Below are 22,516 nucleotides of genomic sequence, written 5' to 3'. Positions count from 1 at the left end.
AGTTACTGCAGTTAGGCTTTTCCTCTCTGCTCCATCTGCACAAATCTATTTTATCACTGTTCACACTACGTTGTAATTTTAAAGTCAATGTCTGTCTCCTTCAATAGCCTATAAGCTCCTCATGGGCACTATGACGTCCCTCTTATTTCTTTTTTTTTTTTTCTATTCTTGTAAAATTTGCAAACCTAATATTTGGATATGTTTTTTAAAAAAATCAGTGAAGTATATATAACGAAAAACAACTTTTCTTCCTGCTCCTGAACAACTTTCTTTTCACAGGAAGCAACCAGGATTGGTTGTTCTGTGCATGTCCTTCAAGAGATTTTCTGTGCACATACATGTGTATAACAAGATGGCACTGTTACAAAACTTATTCTGAGTATTATTTATTTCCCTCTACCAGTACTTTTAACAAAGTTTTCCACATGCTCCTATGATTAACCTCCTCCTTTGAGTGACAGCATGACATTCCTTTTTCTAGGTATTACATATTTATTTATCTGATATCTTAGGAACAGACATTTACATGTTTTCTGTCTTTGTTATAAACAAAACCACAATAAACATCCTACTTGTTCCTTTGAACACATATCTGAGTTTACCTCAATGTTAAATTCCCAAAAGTCCATAGACAGTGTATGTATGATACTTTTCCCACATCTTAGTGCCATATACCACTAAACATTATGACTCTTTCCAACCTGATAAATGAAACATGGCATCTTGTCTAAGTTTGTGTTTTTAAAAATTCTGGATAAATTTGAACCTTTAAAAATACGTTGTCTTAGTCAGCCTGGGCTGCTATAACAGAAATAACATAGATACAGGTGACTTTAACAATACATTTAGTTTTCACAGTTCTGTAGGCTGAGAAGTCCAAGGTCAGGGTGCCCACTGATGAGGTACCTGGGGGAGAGCCGCTTTCCTGGTTTGCAGGAGGTCAACTTCTTGGTATATCCTTATATGGTATATCCTTATATGGTGCAGAGAAAAAGAGATCACCTGCCTCTCTTATGTCTTTCCACTTGTATTTTATAAGGCATTTTGTAGCATAATAGCATATAATTTTGTAAAATATTAATGAGGTAGAATTTAAGGTATGTTCCCTGCATTTAGAGTATAGAGTTCAATGTATCAAGTTCAATGTATCTTCTTATCCATTAAGTCCTTTAGGTCCTTTCTCTCTTTATCTATTTGTCTATTTGGTCTGTCACAGATTGACTCTAAGGGTAAAGTCTCCTATATTATTGTGTTTCTTCCTTTTTCTTCTTTTATTTCTTATCATTTTAATATATGAATTCTGATTATATGTACATTTTGATAGTTTGTTGAAGGGTTTGTTGATATAAATTGTCTTTCTTATCTCATTTAATGCTTACTACCCTAAAATAAGCATTTTCTGATATTAACGTCAAAATTCCTGATTTGGAGGGGCAACTGGGTAGCTCAGACAGTTAAGCATCTTCCTTTAGCTCGGGTCATGATCCCAGAGCCCCACACCGGGCTCATCAGGGAATCCACTTCCTTCTCTCCTTTTGCCACTCCCCCCTGCTTATGCTTATGCATGCTCTCTCTATATATATATCAAATTTAAAAATCCCCTTTTTGGTAATTTTTCTTGATATATATTTTGCTCATTCTTTTACCTGAAGCATTTTGGAGTTACTTATTGTTAATATGCATTATGTATATCAAACATAGCTGGGTTTTATTTTTTATTTGGTCTTTAAGTTTTATATTTAACAAATATTTTAGACTGTTTACATTTGTATATGATGTATACATTCAATCTTTTTTCTGCCATTTTGTTTTACATGTCCTATTTTTACTGATTCTTTAGATTTTAGTCTTTTGCTCTGTAGAATGTTTTGTTTACTTTTGACTTTGTTTTCCTTCTAATAATTGGGAATTTGCTTTCTCCCCATTGAATTGTAGTCTTTAGAATAGGAAATAATTTACTTGATCCTGTATTTCTTGATTAGTCTCCTTCATGCAGCATCTGCTAACTTTCCACTGTGAAAATGAAGAACAGATATCCTACCTCTCATCTTCCCCCAACTGCACATGATATTTGCTTATTATGTTATTTTTAGTTCTTCTTAGTTATATATTTACTCTATTATTATTTTCTTGAGTTATCACCTAGAGACAGGATCTTTTTAACATGTCCCTCACTGTGAAAGATATGTCAATCCATGTACTTAAATGTAATATGTCTCATCTTTTCCTTCTCATTCTACCAATCTGTATTTATTATTCAGATCACTACTTCTATATTGTTGTGGTTTGTAACATTTATATTCTATTCAAAACTTTAATTCCAAATATTGTAAGCCTATACATCTGAGAGACTCTTCAGACCGAACTATCTACAGATTCAATGCAAGCCCTATCAAAATTCCAGGGGCATTTTTCACAGAAATAGAACAATCCTAAAATTTGTATGCAGCGACCAGAATCTAAGAAGCCAAAGCAATATTGAGAAAGAACAAAGCCAGAGGCATCATACTTACTGATTTCAAATTGTATTACAAAGCTATAGCTATCAAAATAATATGGTATTGGCATAAAAACAATAGACAGATTGATGCAATAGAATCGAGAGGCCAGAAATAAACTCACACATGTATGGTCAATTAATTTCAACAAAGGAGCCAAGAACATACAATGGGGAAAGGACAGCCTCTTCAACAAATGATGTCAGGAACACATGCAAACGAATGAAACTGGACCACTTTCTTGCACCACACACAAGAATGAACTCAAAATGGATTGAAGAGTTGAATGTTAGACCTGAAACCATAAAACTACTAGAAGAAAACATAGGCAACAAGCTGCTCCTCACACCAATCTTGGCAATAATTCTTTGGATTTGACACCAAAACTAAAGGCAACAAGAACAAAAATAAACAAGTGGAACTCCATCAAACTAATATGCCTCCATAAAGCAAGGACACCCTAACAAAATGAAAGACAACTTACCAAGCAGAATAACATGTTTTAAAATCACACATTTAATTAGATGTTAATATCCAAAATATATCAAGAACTCATACAACTCAATACAAAAAAAAAAAAAAAACCCAACCTGATTAAAATAAAATGGGCAGAGGATTTCAATAAACATTTTTCCAAAGATGGCATTTAAATGGTCAACAGGTCACAAAAAGGTACTCGACATCACTAATCATCAAGAAAAGGCAAATCAAAACCACAATGAGATATCACCTCCCATCTGTCAGAATGGCTATTATCAAAAAGATAAGAAATAAGTGTTGGTGAGGATATGGAGAAAAGCGAGCCCTTGTGCACTGTTGGAAGAATTGTAAATTGGTGCAGCCACTATGAAAAGAGAATGGAGCTTGCTCAAAAAATTTAAAATAGAAGTGTGCACCGCATATTCAATGCAGCATTATTTTCCATAGCCACAACTTAGAAGTAATCTAAGTGTCAATCAATGGATAAATGAATTTTAAGATGTGGTATATATTCACAATGGATTATTACTCAGTCATAAAAAAGTAAATCTTGTCATTTGTAACACATTCTGTTGAGGGCATTATACTAAGTGAAATAAGCAAGAAAAATAAAAATAAACACCATATGACTTCACTTCCATGTGGAATCTAACCCCTATTCCCATTGCCACAAAAAATAAGTTCATAAATACAGACACTAGACTGGTAGTTGTCATAAGGGGGTCAAAATGTACAAACTTCCAATTATAAAATAAATGAATCATGGGCATCTAATGTACAGCATGGTGAATCATAATTAATAATACTATATTGTGTATTTGAAACTTGTTAAGAGAGTAGATCTTAAAAGTTATTGTAAAAAATGTTATGGATGTTAAACTAGACTTGTTGTAGTGATTTTACAACATATACGAATACTCAGGCATTATGTTGTATACCTGAAACTAGTAAAAATGTTATATGTCAATTATACCTTAATTAAAAGAATTTGGGAGAAAAACATTATCAGCATATCCAAATTATTTTTTTATAGTTAAAGCTGTAACACACAAAAGTTGTTAAATGTGTCCATGTATACCTGATGAAACATTATAATGAAATTGGCAATTAGTGTATGTTGTGTATGCAATAAAAAAAAGTCACATTAATTATACTAGCACTTGGGGCACTAAGAGAATAAAATGCTCATTACTGACATTTTAACAAAGTCAGACATCTAAGAAACTCTTCAGATCCAAGCATCTCTTTATAATCCATTCCAGTTCAGACATACATGCTTGTAGCTAAGCCAGAATTGGACTGAGTGGAGGCTCAAGGCAAACTGCCATTTATGTCTCTGACATGCCTCTGACATGGACGCCCACCTGGGGGAAATGCTTGCTGGCTTACAGGAAACTCTTGAGATGTTCATGAGGTACCTCTGCAAATTGGGTTACTTATCCATGTGGAGTTCTGAGTGAATACAAATCTACGGCGGAGCTTGGGTGCTTCATTTCCAACTTGGAAGAATTCCTACTCCTTCCTGAGTTTGTACTGAAGCAGAATTCCACTTTTTGTGGAACTCATTTGGTTTTTGACTGAAGCTTTGATCTGAGAGAAGTCAAAGCCCTCTATGGAAAATGTCAAGTTATCAAGAACTTGGACTTTCTGCATTTCACATTGGCTGCCTCACAGAAATGTTGTGAAGCTAAGAAAAAACAAATAGCAAAGCCATGGGGCATTCTATTTGTGCAGACGTGATAATGCATCACACTCCAACCTAAGCTCTGAGCTATGGACTGCTTGTTTCAAAGCCTAGCCCCATCTCACTGATGTGCTGAAGGATTGTGAAAAAATCTTTAGCTTTCAAAAGTGATAAATGACCATACTCCACTTTCATTTAAGCCATGGAAATACCTAAAAAAAAAAAAAAAAAAAGGAAAAGGAAAAGAAAACTTAGAATAGATCACATATGATGTGGAATCTGGACAAAACATTCTCTGATAGCAGGAGCAGTGATGATAACAAGTATTGAAAAGTAATGAGACCCTTGAACAATGGATCTGAAAATAATTGCAAAGAAATAAGAGGTTAACTGCAGTGTCCAACACCTATTTCTTTTAGGTTTGTCTTACCAATTTATGCAACTATTTGGGTTCCTTGATCAGAGATAAATGAAATCACTTATTGCCTAAAATAGAAAGTGATTTATTACCCAGCAATGTCTTGACAGGAAAGGATTCAGCCATTAATCCATACATGTTTAGATGAGAAAAGCAGAAGAAAAAAAAAACATAGAATTGGGCAGTTTGAATGAATTTTCGATTCTTTCAAGTGAACAGGCAGCAGACATAAGCCGTGCAAAAATGTCTGCCTATATTTACTTTAATAAATATTTTAAGATGGTGAACCTTATTCTTAGGATGCCTGGTTGCATTTTAATATTTTAGAAGTTTTCATGGATTCAAAAACTAGCAAGTACTGATGGAAGGTCTTCATACTTTTCCTCCTGGCTTTACCATCACATACAGGAACAGTTACTGTGTAAAAGGAAGAGAGTTCACTTTGTACTGGATGCTCCCAAAAGGTAAAGGTGATTTTATTTTTACCATACAATATTCCACACTGCACCATATATAAGAAAAAGCATGACATAAAGAAAAATGGAACTTTCAAAATGCATTGGTCTTCTATGATTACAAGAAAACAGCCGGCATGCTAATCATGGAATATTTCCAGTAATACAATATAAGCCCTTCTACATGCAGTTTTGAACCAAGCAGTCTTTTGCTTAATCAAGAAGAAAGAATTTGTTTGATATGTATCCTGCCACGCAATTTCATACTCATAATTTTCAGAATTCATCATTTACTTGACATAACAGAAACATAAAAATGATAGTTCAGACTTACAGTTCAGTGTCCAGCATGTAAGGAGCTTAGAAATCACTGCTCCACCCCAACAACCACTAAAGCTCGAACACACTGGAACATCAGCTCTTCTGAGATCCGTCAGAGGAGTGAGGTCACAGGACAAACCACTGCTCCCCAGGCTGACGAGACAGGTGGATAACGAGAACCGCAACTTATGAGCGCAGACACCTATGCAGGAACTGGTGCCAAGGTAAGCACACCTGAACAGCACAAAGCCAAGTGCTGCAGGCCGTGTGGACACATCTGAGAGTTAAAAACTCCACAGGGACCCAATCATACACAGTCCCCACACTGTGGTGAGTTTCAGCTCCAGGAGCTCAAACCAGTTTCTTTCAGCGAGCAGCAGAGGAAAATCCCCTCCTACTTAGAGCAAAGGTGGGGAAAAGGAACCATTTTTAATTTTTTTTTTATTGGGGTTCAATTTGCCAACATATAGCATAACACCCAGTGCTCATCCCATCAAGTGCCCCCCCATTGCCCATCACCCAGTCACCCCAACCCCCCACCCACTTCCCCTTCCACTACCTCATTTTCAAATGTGTCAGAGCACTTTGTTCATAACAAGGCCTGACCCCAGGGGAAACTCGTTAACCAGACCCTAACCTGCTAGGCTTTCATCAGAGACTCTAACTGGCTTGTGGGGAAGGGACATACCAGCTCCACTCCCCATCTAGCCATCCTATCCCACTGAAAAGGAGGGGCAAGGAGACTGAGATACACTTGTGAAGTTCACAGCCCAAAGACACAGGCTGGGGAAAAGCTGGAACCAATTACAGGACCACAGACCACTCGACTCCCTCACACTCACCGCTCCATCACTGAAGGTCTGTTTACCCCTGTCCCTTTTACCTAATTCCTCACATTGGCCTTTCAACAAAAAATTACAGGGCATAGTAGAAAGTAAAAACAAAGTTTGAAAATACTGAGCAAGCATCAGAATTAGAGTGGGATATGGCATCAATGTTGGAATTATCAGGCCAGAATTTTAAAAAGCTATGATCGACATGCTAAGTGATTTAATGGGGCAGTAGACAACAAACAAGAACAGGTGGATAATGGTAAGCAGAGAGATGGAAATTATAAGAAAGAATAAAAGAGAAATGGCAAAGATTGAGAACACGATAAAAAAATGAAAAAATACATTTGATGGGCTCATGGTAGACTGGACACAGGGAAAGAATCTCTGAGATTGAGGATAGGTTGATAGAAACTCCTAAAAATGAAAAGCAAAGAGAAAAAAGAAAAAAAAACCCACAACAGAATATCCAAGAACTGTAGGAGAACTGTAAAAGGTGTAAATACACATGATGGGAACAGAAGACAAAGAAAGGAGAAAAAGGAACAGGGACAAGAGTTAAGCAATAGTGACTGAGAATTTCCCTCAAAATAATGTCACATGCTAAAAAAAAGTCACATGCTAAACCATAGATAAAATGGAAAAAGTTGATAACACAATAGAGAAGTCAATTGGAACAGAACAGAGATGTGAGACATGACCTACATAAATAGAGTCACGTGATCTTTAATGAAGGAACAAAGGGCAGTATAATGGGGCAAAGGGAATCTTTTCAACAAACTCTGCTGGAAAAACTGGACAGTCATGTAAAAAAAATAAATCTAGACACAGACGTTATGCCCGTCACCAAAATTAATTCAAAATGGCTCACAGACCCAATTAAATAAAATTCAAGACTATAAAACTACTAGAAGAGGACAGAGGACAAACTCTTCATGACCATGGATTTGATAAGGACTTTTTAGAGATGTCATCAAGGTATAATCTATGAAAGAGATCACTGATATAAGCCAAATCTGGCAAAGGACTGTCAGTCATTCAAAACATACAAAGAACTCTTAAAACTAAACAGTAAGAAAACAAGCACATGATTAAAAAATGGACCAAAGATCTTGACACCTCACAAAGAAGATCTGCAGATGGCAAGATGGAAAGGTGTTCCAATGTTTAATTGCAGATTAACACAACAATGAGATACCCTTCACACCTATTAGAATGGCCTAAAACTGGAACACTGACAACACCAAATACTGGTGAGGATGTGGCGTAACAGGAACTTCCATTAATTGGTGACAATGCAAAATGGCACAGCCACATTCAAAGATACTTTGGTGGTTTCTTACAAACCTAAACATACTTGCCATACAATCCAGCGATTGAACTCCTTGGCATTTCCCAAAATGAATTGGGAACTTATTTCCACACAATAACCTGCACCATGGATGTTCATTCATAACTGACAAAACTTGGAAGCAATCGAGATGTTCTTTAGCAGGTGAATGAATAAACTGTGGTGAATCCAGACAAAGGAATATGATTCTGCATTGAAGGGAAATGAGCTATTGAGCCACGAAAAGAAATCTTAAATTCATATTACTAAGGGAAAGAAGCCAATCTGAAAAAGCTACTGGCTTTTTCATCCCTCTCCTTCTCATTCCAGCTATATGATATTATGGAAAGGACAAAACTATGGAGGCAATAAAAGGATCATCGGTTTTCAGGGGTTCAAAGGGATGAAGAGATGAATAGGCAGAGAACAGACAATTTTTAGGGCAGCAAAACTATTCTGTACAATAATACAGTGATGGATTTGTGTCATTAAACACTAGTCAAAGCCCACCGAATATACACCACCAAGAGTGGACCCTAATGTGTGCCATGGACTTTGGATCATAATGTGTGTCAATGTAGGTTTGTCCATTGTAACAAATATATCACTTTGGTGCAGCATGCCAATATTGGAATTGTACTTGTGGGGGGTAGGGACTATATGGGAACTCTACTTTCTGCTCAATTTTGCTGTCAACCTAAAATTGCTCTAAAAATTATTTATTAAAATAATGTTTTACTTACATGAGACTATCCCTATATTAAAAAAGTATTTGCCATTTTTATAGCATCATTAGTCCAAAAAGGTTAGGACTTTTCCAGAAATTATCTCAGAGACCTTTTTTTTTTTTCCTGTTGTTATTTCTCTGATATGGTCATCTGCTGGAAACTCCAGATGTTGCTCATACAGTAGAAGGTAAAGTGATTTAAACGAAGTTGCCCAGAAGGTTCATCAGCTGAGCAGGTTAAATCAGGATTTGAAATGACTAATTTATCCTTTCCATGGTTACACCCATGACCCCATCCTTTAAGAATCTACTAAAGGACGAGTCAGCCCAGCAATGTATTTTATGTCATTCTGTTAGTTGTAGAGAATATCTATGTCTCTTCCTTGTAGATCTTTCTACAATGATAATTTTGGTAAACTTGAGCTTTGACAAAATATTTCAATAACTCTTAAAGCTGTTTTATATTATTTTCCAATATTTTAATTTCTCAAATATTATTTACATTATATGTTATGCCAGTTCTTTGGGGAAGAACAGTATCAATATATTTTCTTTTTGGTTGAATAAACTAGAGTCAAGTGAAATGGATTATCTTGACCAAGATCATACACAGTGTCAAAAATCTGTCATCCATCCTGCCAACTCCATTTCCCCTCTTGTTTCTATCATTCTCAAATGATATTGATTTAAAGGATGTTCCTCTTAATCCTAGACAGAATCTGTAGTCATAATAAAGCCACTTCTACAACACTGCAAAAATAGACAATGAAGATAATAAAAGAGAGAAGGTAAAGTAAGTATGGAGACAAATAATAACTGGGACTTGCCATAAAATGGAGATCAGAAGTCCTTAAAAAATAATAGCAAAATGGGGCACCTGGGTGGCTCAATTGGTTGAGCATCCAACTCTTGGTTTGGGTTCAGGTTGTGATCTCAGGGTTGCGGGACCCAGCTCCAAGTTGGGATCCATGCTCAGCACAGAGTCTGCTTAAAGTTCTCTCCCTCCTTCCCCCTTTGCCCCTCCCTCTCTCCCTCCCTCCCTCCCTTTCTCTTTCTCTCAAATAAATAAAATCTTTTTTAAAAAATAGCAAAATCTTCTTTGCATCATAAAGCAATGTTATTTGGAAGAGATGGTGTGGTCTATCTGTGGTGAGATGTGGGGAAAGTGGGGGAATTCAAGGAAGGGTGGGATGACCCCACAGACCAGTAGAAATCAAATCAACACCTTCACATTCTGTTTAGGAGAGCTACAAACCTTCTTTTCTCATCAACAAAGCAATGGCTGTGCATGAGCAATAGTCTCCCCACTCTCGCATGCTTTAAGTAAGAAGATGCTGTAAACAGCTGTGAACCAAAATGTTCAGAAGAAATCCACCACGACCAGATGATTTGGATGCTGGGAGATCACACCCGTAAGAGCTGAGGTCACTGGCCATCTCTGTCATTGAATGAAGGGCCTGTGCCCTCACTGCCTCACAGGGCAGTTGGTGGGTTTCCCAGATTCCTTGGAGGTTTTCCTTGGAGAACTTGTTTTCCTTTAGCCTCTGAACCAATTTATAACAATCTAAGAGCTCTGACTATAAAGTGGTGAGTCTAGTTTCTGAAAAAATGAATAATTCAGGATGTAAACACCCAAGCAAATGTTTTCCTTGAAGTAATCACTTTGGGTGGCAACAAGATTGCTTTAAGAGAGGCTGTCTTGGATTAAGTCAGTCTGTCTACAGAACCAGTAAAAGTCACAAAGGAATTGTATTATGTATCGTCTTGCGTTATGTGATATACAGAGTGACATGACAGTGTTTTAGTACATTACGCTTAGGAATTGAGTTTTTGTTGAATGGCACTGAGGCTGTGTATCATGTGTGCTATTTAAAACTGACTTTTGATTTGAAAGTGTCTAAAGCATTTAATGAAGAACACAATGTTCTTGTATTTGTTCATTCAATCAAAATCATTTCATGGAAACCTGTTTTATATATACTAGGTGCTGAGCTCATTGAAGAATCAGATGCCTTCCTAAGGGCAAGGACACTCTTTTAATAACCAACAAGGCATTTTCTAGTAATTAATTTGGCCACATGGTTCCCCTTTCCATGTTTTAATGGTATTCCCTGCCAATCACCTTATACTTTACAAGGGAAAATAGCGTCTGCATCTCTTTTCCCCTAGCCTTTCCCCTTCTTTTCTCTACTCTTTAAATAATACATTCTCCCCAAGATCAACATCTCAGCTTAGCCTGTCAAGGTTCTCTTTCAACATCTCAGGCAAGCACGGGAAACCCTGCCTTTCATCCTGCTGTTTTAAAATCACCTCTGTCAAGCAACTCAACTCTAGCTTGCTTTCTGCCAGAAATAAAATCTACCTGCAGTACAAATAAAATATTTGCGACCTTTTTCAAAAAATTTAATTTGCAGCCATAATTCAAGCATAAAGGCCAGCAATTGCTATGTAACTGTCCCCCAGCTACTTAGTGAGCAGAAATATGAAAGCTTTTCGTTTTAAAACTAGTGCGCGATATGAAGAAATCAGTTAATCCGGTTGTATAACATAGTTGCCTATTGCTAATGGCCTCTGTCAGTTGGGTGTTCATCCAGAAGTTTCATGTGGGTTTTGCTACTCTTCAGGGGTGTAATTCTTCAGGGGTGAGGATGCCTGTCTGTGTAGAGCTATGAACAATGGTGATGAAATAGCTTTGTGCATCAGTGCATTTTTCCTAAATGGCAATTCATAGATAGAACCTCATGCTAAGAGTTCATATATTACATGGAGCCTAGAACTCTCGGGGAAGGTCACTTGCTATTTCAATGCTTCCCACAAAATCTAAGATAAGGATTCCTTCGGGGCTGAATAGTGGGTCTGAAAATCTCCTAAGAAAGAGGGAATCCGGTTCCTGTTGTCTTTTTCTGGTAAAATGAGTACAACAGAAACGTGTGTGTTTGAGGAAGCCCAGCTTATGATAGTTTTAGGACACAGTGTTTACCTGAATGTATAAACTTGCTGGACTTCAGTTTTGCCAGATGCAAAATGAAAATGAGGGAGAAAAATGTGCCCTGAGCAACTCCCTTCCAGCTCCAATTTTGTAAGCACCGGTGTCAGTGTTTCGGCTAGAGACGGTGGATTCCTTGCTTGGATGACTGGAATTTGGGGTTGTGGTAAAATGATGTACTAAAGCAATTTATATAGGCTTGTGAGAACCATTATTAAATTTTCAGGAATTTTGTGAGTCAGCTGCTAAGCCCAAACCGAAGCATATTAAAATCGAAGCATATCAACTTACAATTCAGTAATTTATATTTTTATAAGCAATAAATATTCAAAATTAAGCAATTTTAATTATTTTACTAACTTCAATTAGTTATGATGTTGAGGTTATTTACATCTATTGTGCTCATATTGTGGAAATATTACATAATTGTGTGATAATGAGCATCTCTCCCCAACACCACATTCTGTGATGCAACGTTGGTACTTTCAAATTGGCCATGGGGGGAGTATATACACCATAGAAATGGAAAAATGCTATAAATAAATGCCTTTTAATTTTTTTCAGAGAGCTGACTGTTCAACAGGCTGAGACCAAAGGAAGAAGGGAGCCATGAATTTAAGTAACAGAATCAGAATGCTCCCATAAAGCAGACTGTACAGATGTTTCCATGGAGCAAATTTCACAAGGCATATTTTTACGTAGGAACACCTGGGTCATATAATCTCTTTAGCTCCATTGGTCCTGTGAAGGAAAGAGAGAAGGAAGAGTCTACAATGCAAGCACAATTCTAACAAAGTTTAGGTCAGGCCAGTGGGAATTCTTTGAGTCAAAATCACCTTTCAAAGGAATTCCTCATGTCACAGACAAAAAGCTCTCTTTAACTGCCCTCCTGCACTCAATCCCTGTGTGAGAGGGGCCTGTGGGAAGCATGACTGATGTCATGGAGGTAGATACAGGGACAAAGAGAGAGATAGGGAAGTGCAGGGAAGAAGATGGTGGGAGCTGGGGAGGAGACTGGAGGCCAAGAAACACTCTAACATGGCTGTGATACTGGACTCAACAGAAGCAATGGTTGGGTGATGTCAACTATCACAAGTTTAATTAAAATCCACGCCTTCGAAACATCTATTCAAAAATACAATGGAAATGCTCTTGACATCCAAAATCTCTAGAGCTGGTACTCTCAACTTTGTGGGAAAAATATCAAAGACCTGAACTGAGCTTTGAAAGAAAGTGAGAAAATATTTTGCTAGATATACAGGCTCTTGTCCTACATCCCTTCAGGTTACCAGCTTCTTGAACTTGTAGCTGTCATTGTGAGTGACTGCAGTGGTAGGATAGGATGGAAGGAGCAACATTTCCAAGTCACCCAAGAGGAATGCTGAGGAAGAGCAAAATGAAACCTGCATTGCCTAAGTAAGCAGAAGCCATTTATTCATTTATTCAATCAATCATTAAAAAATATTTTATTTATTAATGAAAGAGAGTGTTCAGGGGGAGGATCAAGGGGAGAGGGAGAAACAGACTCCCACTAAGCAGGGAGCCTGAGGCAGGGCTTGATCTCATGACCCTGAGATCATGACCTGAGCTGACATCAAGAGTCAGATGCTCAACTGACTGAGCCACCCAGACGCCCCTCAATCAGTCAGTCTTTATTGGACCCCTGTCATCAGCCAGGCATTACTGTTCTAGTGATACAGCAGTGAACCATTCAGAAAAGACCTTGCCCTCAAGGAACTTATGATCTATTTGACAAGACAATGAAAGAATAAACAAAGCAATTGAATAATATGTAACTTCAGAGACCAAGGCTCGATGAAGACAATCAAGCAAGGTAATAGGATACAAGATGATGGTTTCATCCACACAAGTGGTTAGGAAAGGTCTTTCTCAAGGAGTAACGATTGAGCAACCAAGTTTTCCCTTTTCCTGATGAAGAGTATAATTCGACTCCAAGTATTCTACCTCTCTCTGGCTAAGAGAAATTTCATGTCAATTAACACAGCATCCACTTAAAAAAAAAAAAAAGATGTTATTTGAGAGAGAGAGAGAGAGAGAGAGAGCACACAAGCAGGGGAGAGGGGGAGAGGGAGAGGAAGGAACAGACTCCCTGCTGAGCAGGGAGCCCGACCTAGGACTTGATCCCAGGACCCTGCAATCATGACCTGAGCCAAAGGCAGACACAGCCTACTGAGCCTGCCAGGCACCCCACAACATTGACTTGATATTGAGCTCATTCTCTGTTCACCCCCTGCTCAAAGCTAATAGATACTACAGGTAAGCATACTGAAGCAAAATAGTCTGTGCTAGTTTCGTTGTTCCAAGAGCAATTATTATAAAAAAATTGCTGTAATATTTTGGGGGAAAACAGTAAATTCTTACAAATAATAATAATTAGAATACCATGAATATGTAAGCAAGACCACAGGGATTTAAAACATTTTTTACTTTATTTATTTAAAAACAACAGTATTCCTTTTATTTTTTTCTCAAGATATAAAACATGCAAAATAAAAAAGTTCTTGCACATTTATATTTTTACAATTTAAGCATTTTATCTTGAGATTAAATTCCATCCAATTTTGAATAAGAAGAATGATAAAGTAGTTCCTATTCAAAATATGAGAGGCCCAGAAAAAACTAAAACCCTCTTCTTTTTTGTCACACACAGGATTCAGATATTTAATCTGAATCAAAATAATTCATCATTTTGGCTTTGATATATTGACTAAATTATTATAACATATAAAAATATTATAATATTGTCAAGCCAGGTTTACCAGCCATCTGTATGAAATATGTAATACAAAAGATGATCTCTTTCTCATTAATTATAAAATCAATTGTATAACATGACTCCAATCATTGGAACATGATGACAAATACTAGCTCTGCTTTCTTCATAATCCTCTGGCGTGTCATGCTTCGTAGAACTCAAGCACGAAAACTCCAAACCTGCCTGTGATACAGTAATGACTACTGTATCAATATACTTTGGCTTTTATCTACAATCACTAAATTCTTTACCTTAATTTCAGGGTAGCAAATAAAATTCTACTGTTAAACACTGGGGAAGCTGTGTCTCAAATCCCTGATCAGGGCTGGAACTTCAGAGAGGACACTGTTCCTGTCTGTTCTCCTAATTGTCCCAGTGTCCAAGATGCACCTAAAATAAAAGGTTCAAATGTTAGTGAAGCCATATAGCCTCTGTTTTATGCTATGTTCAGTCTATGTTACCAAAAAATCTGCTTTTAGGTATTTAAAGATCACTTGTTCCTTAAGTGTCTCAATCTTCTGCTAATAATCAAATCAAATTTGGTCACTTTGTGGCATATGTGGATTTTTCTATTGCTTTATCATCATTAAAGAAGTCCAGGCCACCAATACAGGAGGAAGAACAGCCTTTCATTAGCCTACAGCCATGCGACTTCCAATTTTTTTTCTGATCACACTTAGGTGATTCCTTGATAGCAAATTCACTGAAAGGTGATAAACTGGTGCTTCAGTATTTCTAGTGAATCCTGTGCCAGTCTATCACACAAGTTGCTTTCTCAGTTCCTGTTGCCATGTCTCTTCTGGTCCCTGCTAGTTGGGTCAGAGATTCCCAGCAGAATGGAATGTGGGCTATCTAATAATCTGCTGGTGGGTAGCCAAGCTGCTCTAAGAAGATGGGTAATGGATTCTGCAGCGGAAGCACAGCCAGCAGCTAAACTACCTCCGCCCCCCAGACACTTGCTTCATTCAATCGAATTATGTCTTTCCCTTGTAACCAATCTGCCACTTCTGCTTGCACCATTTTAGGTTTGTTCTTTGAGCCTCAGAGTTTGGGAATGTTACCAGGATTTCTCTCTCTTCATATTTTTTTTTCCATCAATTCTGTTTCATTGGCCCAATAGGTCTTTCACAACTGAAAGAAAGACCTAAAGATCTGAAAGATTCACATTATGGAAGGGCAGAGTTTCTGGAAACTTTATTTCTTTGATTACTACTCCACCAAGGCACCTTTTTTTCCTCTTCTGTATTAGCAACTGTTCCAACACTGGGTCCTCCTGGAATGAGTTTCCCTCTTTTTCTTGTGGTTGTAGTTCATTCTTTTAAACACGAATTCAGCCTTATCTGAATCTCACATTCCTCTATTGAATTTTTAAGCTGGGAACCATTGTTTTCAGTTCCAGGAAAATCTCTCCAGTCCTCTAATTATGTCCCTACAAGAGTTTAAATCTTATTCTATCCAGGTTTTCCTCCATTTTCCACAGTAGCTCTGCCTCCATAACAGAGGTTTATTGTAGTTTTGCACATCAGCTTCTTTTATTTCCATCTGGGCTGCAATGTTCCCATGAAGTGGTTGTGATGTTTCTCTGCCTCTTCATGTGGATAGCATGCTGGCTTTCCACACCTGTGTGTCCCTCTCTTTCCTGTGTACTCACAGCCAGGAGAGGGATTTTTCCTTCAGTGGCTACTGGCAATTCCCGTTGTCACTTCGTGAAGGCCTCCCAGTTCACAAGTCCAAGGAGGGATAGGCTGACCTTAGCCCAACATGGAAACTAACCCTCCTGAGACACCATCAGGCACAGGACAGGTAGCCTGTCTCACAGCTGTGTCATGCAAAAAGAAGAGACTTTCTTTCCTTTCCTCAGGTCAACCAGTCCTCCCTGTGTATCCCCTCCAGACTCTACTTCCATCAATTCCAGCAACTCCCATTTACATTTTGCCCCCCATTTGCACCTTCTTTCAAGAGGTTGATATCTCACTGTGTTTGGAACCTCTTCAGGTTGACAAGGTCAGCCCCTGACTTCATCTGGATGCCTGTATTCTCTAGGATAGGAATGTAAAACCAGGTCACCATCTTCCCAGAAAACCCACATTCATCCATTTTAAAAGCAATCTCAGTTCTTAGGAAGATAACACACTGCTGGAAGATGAAATCACATTATTATTGCTTTCCTAAATTACCGCTCTAGAAATAAAATATATATGGAATTGTGTGACAGTACAAAAATAGATTGGGATAAGGTCACAAAAAATATGTAGCTTTTATAATATTCATTAAATGTTCACTTTTTATTTACCAGCCTCATCACTCAACTGATTATTATAAAATGGCTAGGTTATTAGCTAATTTTTCATAACAGTAATGATAGCTAACATTTACCAACTATCTACTATATGTCAGGCGCTGAAGTAAGTGTTGTGTATGCATAAAGTTATTAAATTCTCACAAAACCTCTACAATAATAGGTACTATTATTTCTAACATATTATAATATAGGAACCAAGGCCCCGAGAAGTTAAGTAACTTACCAAAGTCACACGGATAGTAAGATGATTTATTTTCCTAATTAAATAATGAGCTATTTTAAAATAGCTCATGTATCATATTTTTCTGCATCCCCAACTGTGCTTGGCACTCAGGCCCTCAGTAAATAAACAGTAATTGAGAGAAGAAGCAATGTTTTATTCATATTTGATCTCTAGAACACAGTGCTATAAAGTGGATGCTCCAAAAATATTTTAATTATAAAATAAAGAATTAACAAGCTACTGAGATTTAAGAAACAAATTCACATAAGATGACCTAAAACTCTTTACAGAAGACTTGACTCTCAACTACTGACCTGGGTTGCTAGAATCCAAATATGTACAAAATGTTGCCTCTGTCCCTAAAGAACAAGTAGTCTGAAGGGAGAGCAGATATGCAAGAAGTTAAATATAATAAAATGCAATTGTTTTTATATGCCTATATAAAGTGCTATGGTGCTACACATGAAAAAAAATACTATTTTTTCCGGCAAGATGATATTTTTTTTCTTCTCACTAATTAACAATAAAATCAGATATAGAAATAAACACTACTTTAAATTTTTTTTATTAGAAAGTTTATTGCATTAATCTATAAACTCATTTAGTGATATAAATGACAACATAAGCTAATACTGACCAAAGTTTACCATATTTGGAAAATAGAGATATTTTCACACCAAAAGCATTTTTTTTGTTTGCTATAATCAAGAAAATTCTTATGTATTTGGATTTTTCTCCTTTTAAAAATATATGTTGCAGTTGTTCATATCAAAAGGAAGTCTGGACTAAATACTGAATGAAAACAAGCAGACTCAGGGTTAGGATGCCACTAATAGGAGGACTCAAAAAGGCCAGTTTGCTGAACTGTACATCTTTAATTAAGAAATAAGCCGTCATCCACAACATGTGACTCATATTTGTACATCTATATACACTTTCCAGACGTAAAGCCTTTAAGATAAAAATATCAATTAAATACTTAGTTTGAATAATAAAGATGTTACCTGAAGATAGAAAATTTGTTATTTTAAAAAACATGACCTTAAAATGCAATTTTTATGACTTCATCTTATTTTAAGTCGTAACTGGACTTCTAATATCGACATTAATTAGTAGTGTTATATTCCTATGCAACTTTTTCAATATTTATGGTTTAAAAATCCCCAATAATTGTCAAGTACTGCTTGTGGCTCTGTGGTGACCACATTTTCATAAAATGGTCTGCATTTCTTACAAACACAGTGGTTGTGCTAATGGAATTGGTTGGGGCAGGTTATAACTATCTTATAAAATTCCTAAAATTGGCAAATATAATTTACCATAGAGGTAATGCTAAACACATTAAACTCTCTTTTAGCCTAATGAGTGTAGCATGTGAGAGGAATTTATATCAAGCATTGTAAATAATTATTAAATACTCCTTATCATATAATTAACTATAAATAACATATTCTCCATATTAAAACAAGCACATAAACTATGTTGGGCCACTTTTGTTGTATTTATATATAAATACAAATAGTCTATAAATTTTCTGACATAGCATGCTTGAGGGAAAGAATGGCTTTTCGTTGGTACTGCCAAACTCATTTACTGCTCTGGCCACTGTAGGATATAAGGAAGAAATTAATTTTATGGTCCCAAATGAATGAGTTCAAAGGTCATGAGAATAGATTCCTTGTGTATGAAGAATGACATCACCATTAAATTACATTTGATATATCTAGAAGAGTCCAAAAGGTGTCAATTTCAGAGGGAAAAAAAACTTGCCAGGTCCTTTTGCCCTTTAATTTTCATTCTGACAAAAATATTTCTCTCTTTACCTGAATCTATATCAAAATATCTAGGAGGTTCTGTCTTGTCAGCTAGACCTCTCCAAATACACCATGTAGTTTTACGATATCCAAAATGCTATGTGTGTTCTGATGTTTGAAAAAATCTCGAATGAACTCTAGTGAGCAAGACTCACCTCTGATACAAATGTGGTTTCAGGACAGCAGCAATCCTGAGCCATTGATCTGCCAGAAAGAACACCCAGGGAGGAATGGCAGTGGCCCTTTGCAGTCTACATCTGTCACCTGGGCTTTCTACATAAGATGCTGTTGTCTTTGTACGTGAAGCTTTTAGGGTTTTCTCTTTTTTAACAGTGTAATGAGAAAAGAAGTTATTGTCTTTAAAATTGTGTATAGGGAGTAATGGAGAAACTCAAATGTATTGTGGAGCAGTGAAGAGATGATGGTTAAAGAAGAAGAAGAAAATGATTTTTTTCTTACCAGAAAGGACATTTCCTGGCTATTGACCCACAACAGTCTCAATGAGATGCTTACCCCCTAGAGCCAAGGGTCGACCAAAGGTCAACTGTTGGAATGAATTGTTCCATATTTCCTTGAATTCATTTTGAGATTCTCTACAAGAAACAGCCATCAAAAGAGTGAATGCTCTAGGTTTGTTTGTTCTATTATCTCCCTGACCAAACTATCATCCCAGGTGCAGGTGTGTGACATGAAATCACAGGATCCCCTAACTTGATGGCTGGCAGGGACAATGCCTTATGTATATTACTGGCAGAATGGGTGCACAATACATATGTGTCAATTGACTCGCTGAGATACCATATAGGTTTTCATGTCCTAAAAGATTCATAGCCACTGTTTCCTCTCATAAGGTTGCTCCTCACGCAGCTTTTCAGACCTTCCACTGGCTCAGGTAGATCAAAGAGAAACTGACTTTCTTGCATCATGTTGGCATTCTCTGGAGACAACTCTCTTGAATTGAAAAATGTTAGTGCGTGACAGGTATGCACAGGACAAGCATCTATTCTGGTTTGCTTGGGACAGTCCATATTTAAGCCCATTGTAGGTTAAATATTAATAATGCCCTCATTTACACTCATAGTGTCCCAATCTGGATGATCAGCTGTGTGATCATCCCAGTGAAGGTCTTCAGTAAGACCAGTCTGTGGTACTTGTTCAATAAACCAACGGCTCCTCGTTTCCCTTGCCCCTGGTTTCACCAATACTCAGAACCCACAGACCAAAAGGAGCTCCATTTTGGAATATTTAGCAGCTTCTCTATTTCAATTATAAGCCATTCACCTATGGTGACTTTACCATTTTAGTAATGATCAATTTTAATAGAGTTGATTTATATATTTTCATCTCCTCCCTCCAAAAGTAAAAAAGGACGCTGCATTTTTATCAAGCAAGAAGATAAGTGGCAATAATACAAGAAACAATGAACATAATATAATTTTTTTCATTAACAATCCAAGCACTACAAAACATAGAATATACAACTTAAAAATGGAAATACAAATTAATGAAAAATGGGGTACACGTCATATTAGCAATGCAAAAGACCAGCTTAAGCATAGTTTCTCTAAATCAACAATTAATAAAAGGAAAGTGCCCTTTTCTCAAATATGCACAAAAATATTCCGGTCACTTCTGGGGAAAAATTAATCAAAACTTTCCGCTAATTCTATATTACAGCATGTGTTACTAATGGTTTACAAAACCGAAGCATCCTCTTACACTTAAAATTTACAGCCTTTTCCAATCATTACACACTCATTCAATCCAGTTTGTCAAAAATAAAACAATTTCATTTCTACATTTATGAAATAATTATTGATATGTTATGGACCTTAAGTGGTGAATATGTACAATGGGGACAGCAATCAGAATGATGTCATGGACCAAAGTGGGCCAAGGGTCAAAGACGACTAACCTCTGCTGGCCACATCTGTATACTGATTCCTGAAATAATTCGACTATTTCTAAAATAACTCTAATTTTTCATTTCTTCATCCTAAAAAAAGTCTAAAGTTTCCATATTTAAATGTGCTAACCAAGTCTAGAGTTTATCCAAAGTCTCTGCAGGTATGCCACTCGACAGAACACTTCTTCCTGGGTTCGTATTATCCCTATAATTCTGAGATCCGCTGAAAAAAATACACATAAGGACTCGATAATAGGCCCCTTTTCTTCTACATGTTTAGTGATTCACACTAGATTTTATGATAAACTGCACAATCCTCGGTACAGCTCTGCAATGCAAATGAGAAAGAAAATATTTAAATTTTAATTGTTCAAGCAGTAATACCAATGGCCACCGCACCCCATGACTCCCTCCTGAGGACCTCAGAAAGTCCACGCTTTTAGCCTGGATCTTATAGGAAGTCGTGCTTCACGGGTGCAGTTCTATGAGTAAGAAGACGAGGAAGTCACATTGGTGTCTCCTTCCAAGCCACCTGTACAAGAGGGACCTATGGTCAGTCAGCCTCAGCTTTGAGCTTTCTGGTTCACGTCCAACAGTTGCCTACCAAGTAGATTAACATTCACCTAAGGTGGCAAACTTGACGCTGGAGAAGAACCGAATTGCAATTCTGGAAACTGTTCCAGCGGCTACCGGGCAGTCCTTTGGTGTCATTCACTGCTGCTGCTGCTGCCACTGCCACCATCCTCTCGCTTGGGGGAGGATGAACTGTCTCGGACTGGCAGCAGGTCATAATGGCAAGGGATGTGACTGTTCTTTGGGAGGTCGTATGGATCCTGGGTGAGATGCCCATTATTGCTGAATATTCCTTGGACAACACTCACTGTAGGTTCTGTGACAACCAGGGACATATGAATTTATCAGCAATGGAAAACTTTAAAAAGAATAGAATATGGCATTTCTTGCAAATCTCAAACATACAAGAGGAGCCTTTATAAAAATATAAGGAAATATTATGTTAAGAAGTGAAGGATGGTTTTATAATCACATAGAGGTGGCTACTCTACAATTGTTAGACCAGCTGATGCACACCATGGTGTTCTGAACAAAAAGGTGACTGTAGGGTTGGAATGAAGATATCCAAGGACTCTACAGAAACCCTGGAAGTGAATCCTTGTCTGAAAAGTGCTTTGGAAATAAACTAGTCCAAACCCTTTACTGCATAGGTGAGAAGACTGAGGTCCTTCCAGGTTAACTCAGTTTATGGAAATACTTAAGTTCACTTTAAGACGCAGGACCCAGGCTAGCAGCTGTGTTCCTGTGTTAAAGTGGTGGGTTAACAGGATCGTTCAAAGGAGGATTGCAACTGACTTTTCAAAAATAAATTTAGGTCACTACACCTTCCATTTTTAAAAAGCTGTCTTAATTCTTTCAGAATAGTAATTTATCTTTTCAGTGACATGTGTATGGTATAAATTAATTACTAGTGATTAGAGTTAAATTAGCCACTTCGGGGTCACGTGGGTGGCTCAGTGGTTGAGCGTCTGCCTTTGGCTTAGGTTGTGACCCTGGGGTCCAGGGATCGAGTCCCACACCGGGCTCCCTACAGGGAGCCTGCTTCTCCCTCTGCCTATGTCTCTGCCTCTCTCTGTCTCTCATGAATAAACAAATAAAATCTTTAAAAAAAAATTAGCCACTTCATTTACAAGTAATAGAGAATTTTTTAAAGTTGAAATCGCCAACATTGAGATATAGAAAGAAAAATTAAA

The 22,516-nt window shown here is 37.2% G+C and overlaps 1 protein-coding gene across 8 annotated transcripts in view; it reads right to left on the bottom strand.

Annotated features, from left to right (window-relative positions):
• Nucleotides 1-14,268: 14,268 nt before the first annotated feature.
• Nucleotides 14,269-22,516, bottom strand: part of MEGF10 (multiple EGF like domains 10) — a 319,848-nt gene continuing 311,600 nt past the window's right edge. For 6 of the 8 annotated variants that reach the window (XM_038552022.1, XM_038552023.1, XM_038552025.1 and 3 more), the window contains one exon: nt 20,254-21,639. In XM_038552022.1, coding sequence (XP_038407950.1) covers nt 21,458-21,639 — 182 coding nt within the window. In that variant the 3' untranslated portion in view covers nt 20,254-21,457. Of the gene's footprint in view, nt 14,896-20,253; nt 21,640-22,516 lie in introns of those variants that run through there. The other 2 variants (XM_038552020.1, XM_038552021.1) reach the window with 2 other exon arrangements.

This window comes from Canis lupus, chromosome 11 (genome assembly GCF_011100685.1).
Source record: "Canis lupus familiaris isolate Mischka breed German Shepherd chromosome 11, alternate assembly UU_Cfam_GSD_1.0, whole genome shotgun sequence".
NCBI lineage: Eukaryota > Metazoa > Chordata > Mammalia > Carnivora > Canidae > Canis > Canis lupus.
Note: the sequence above shows the minus strand (reverse complement) of the source record. Positions and strands in the feature narration are given on the sequence as shown.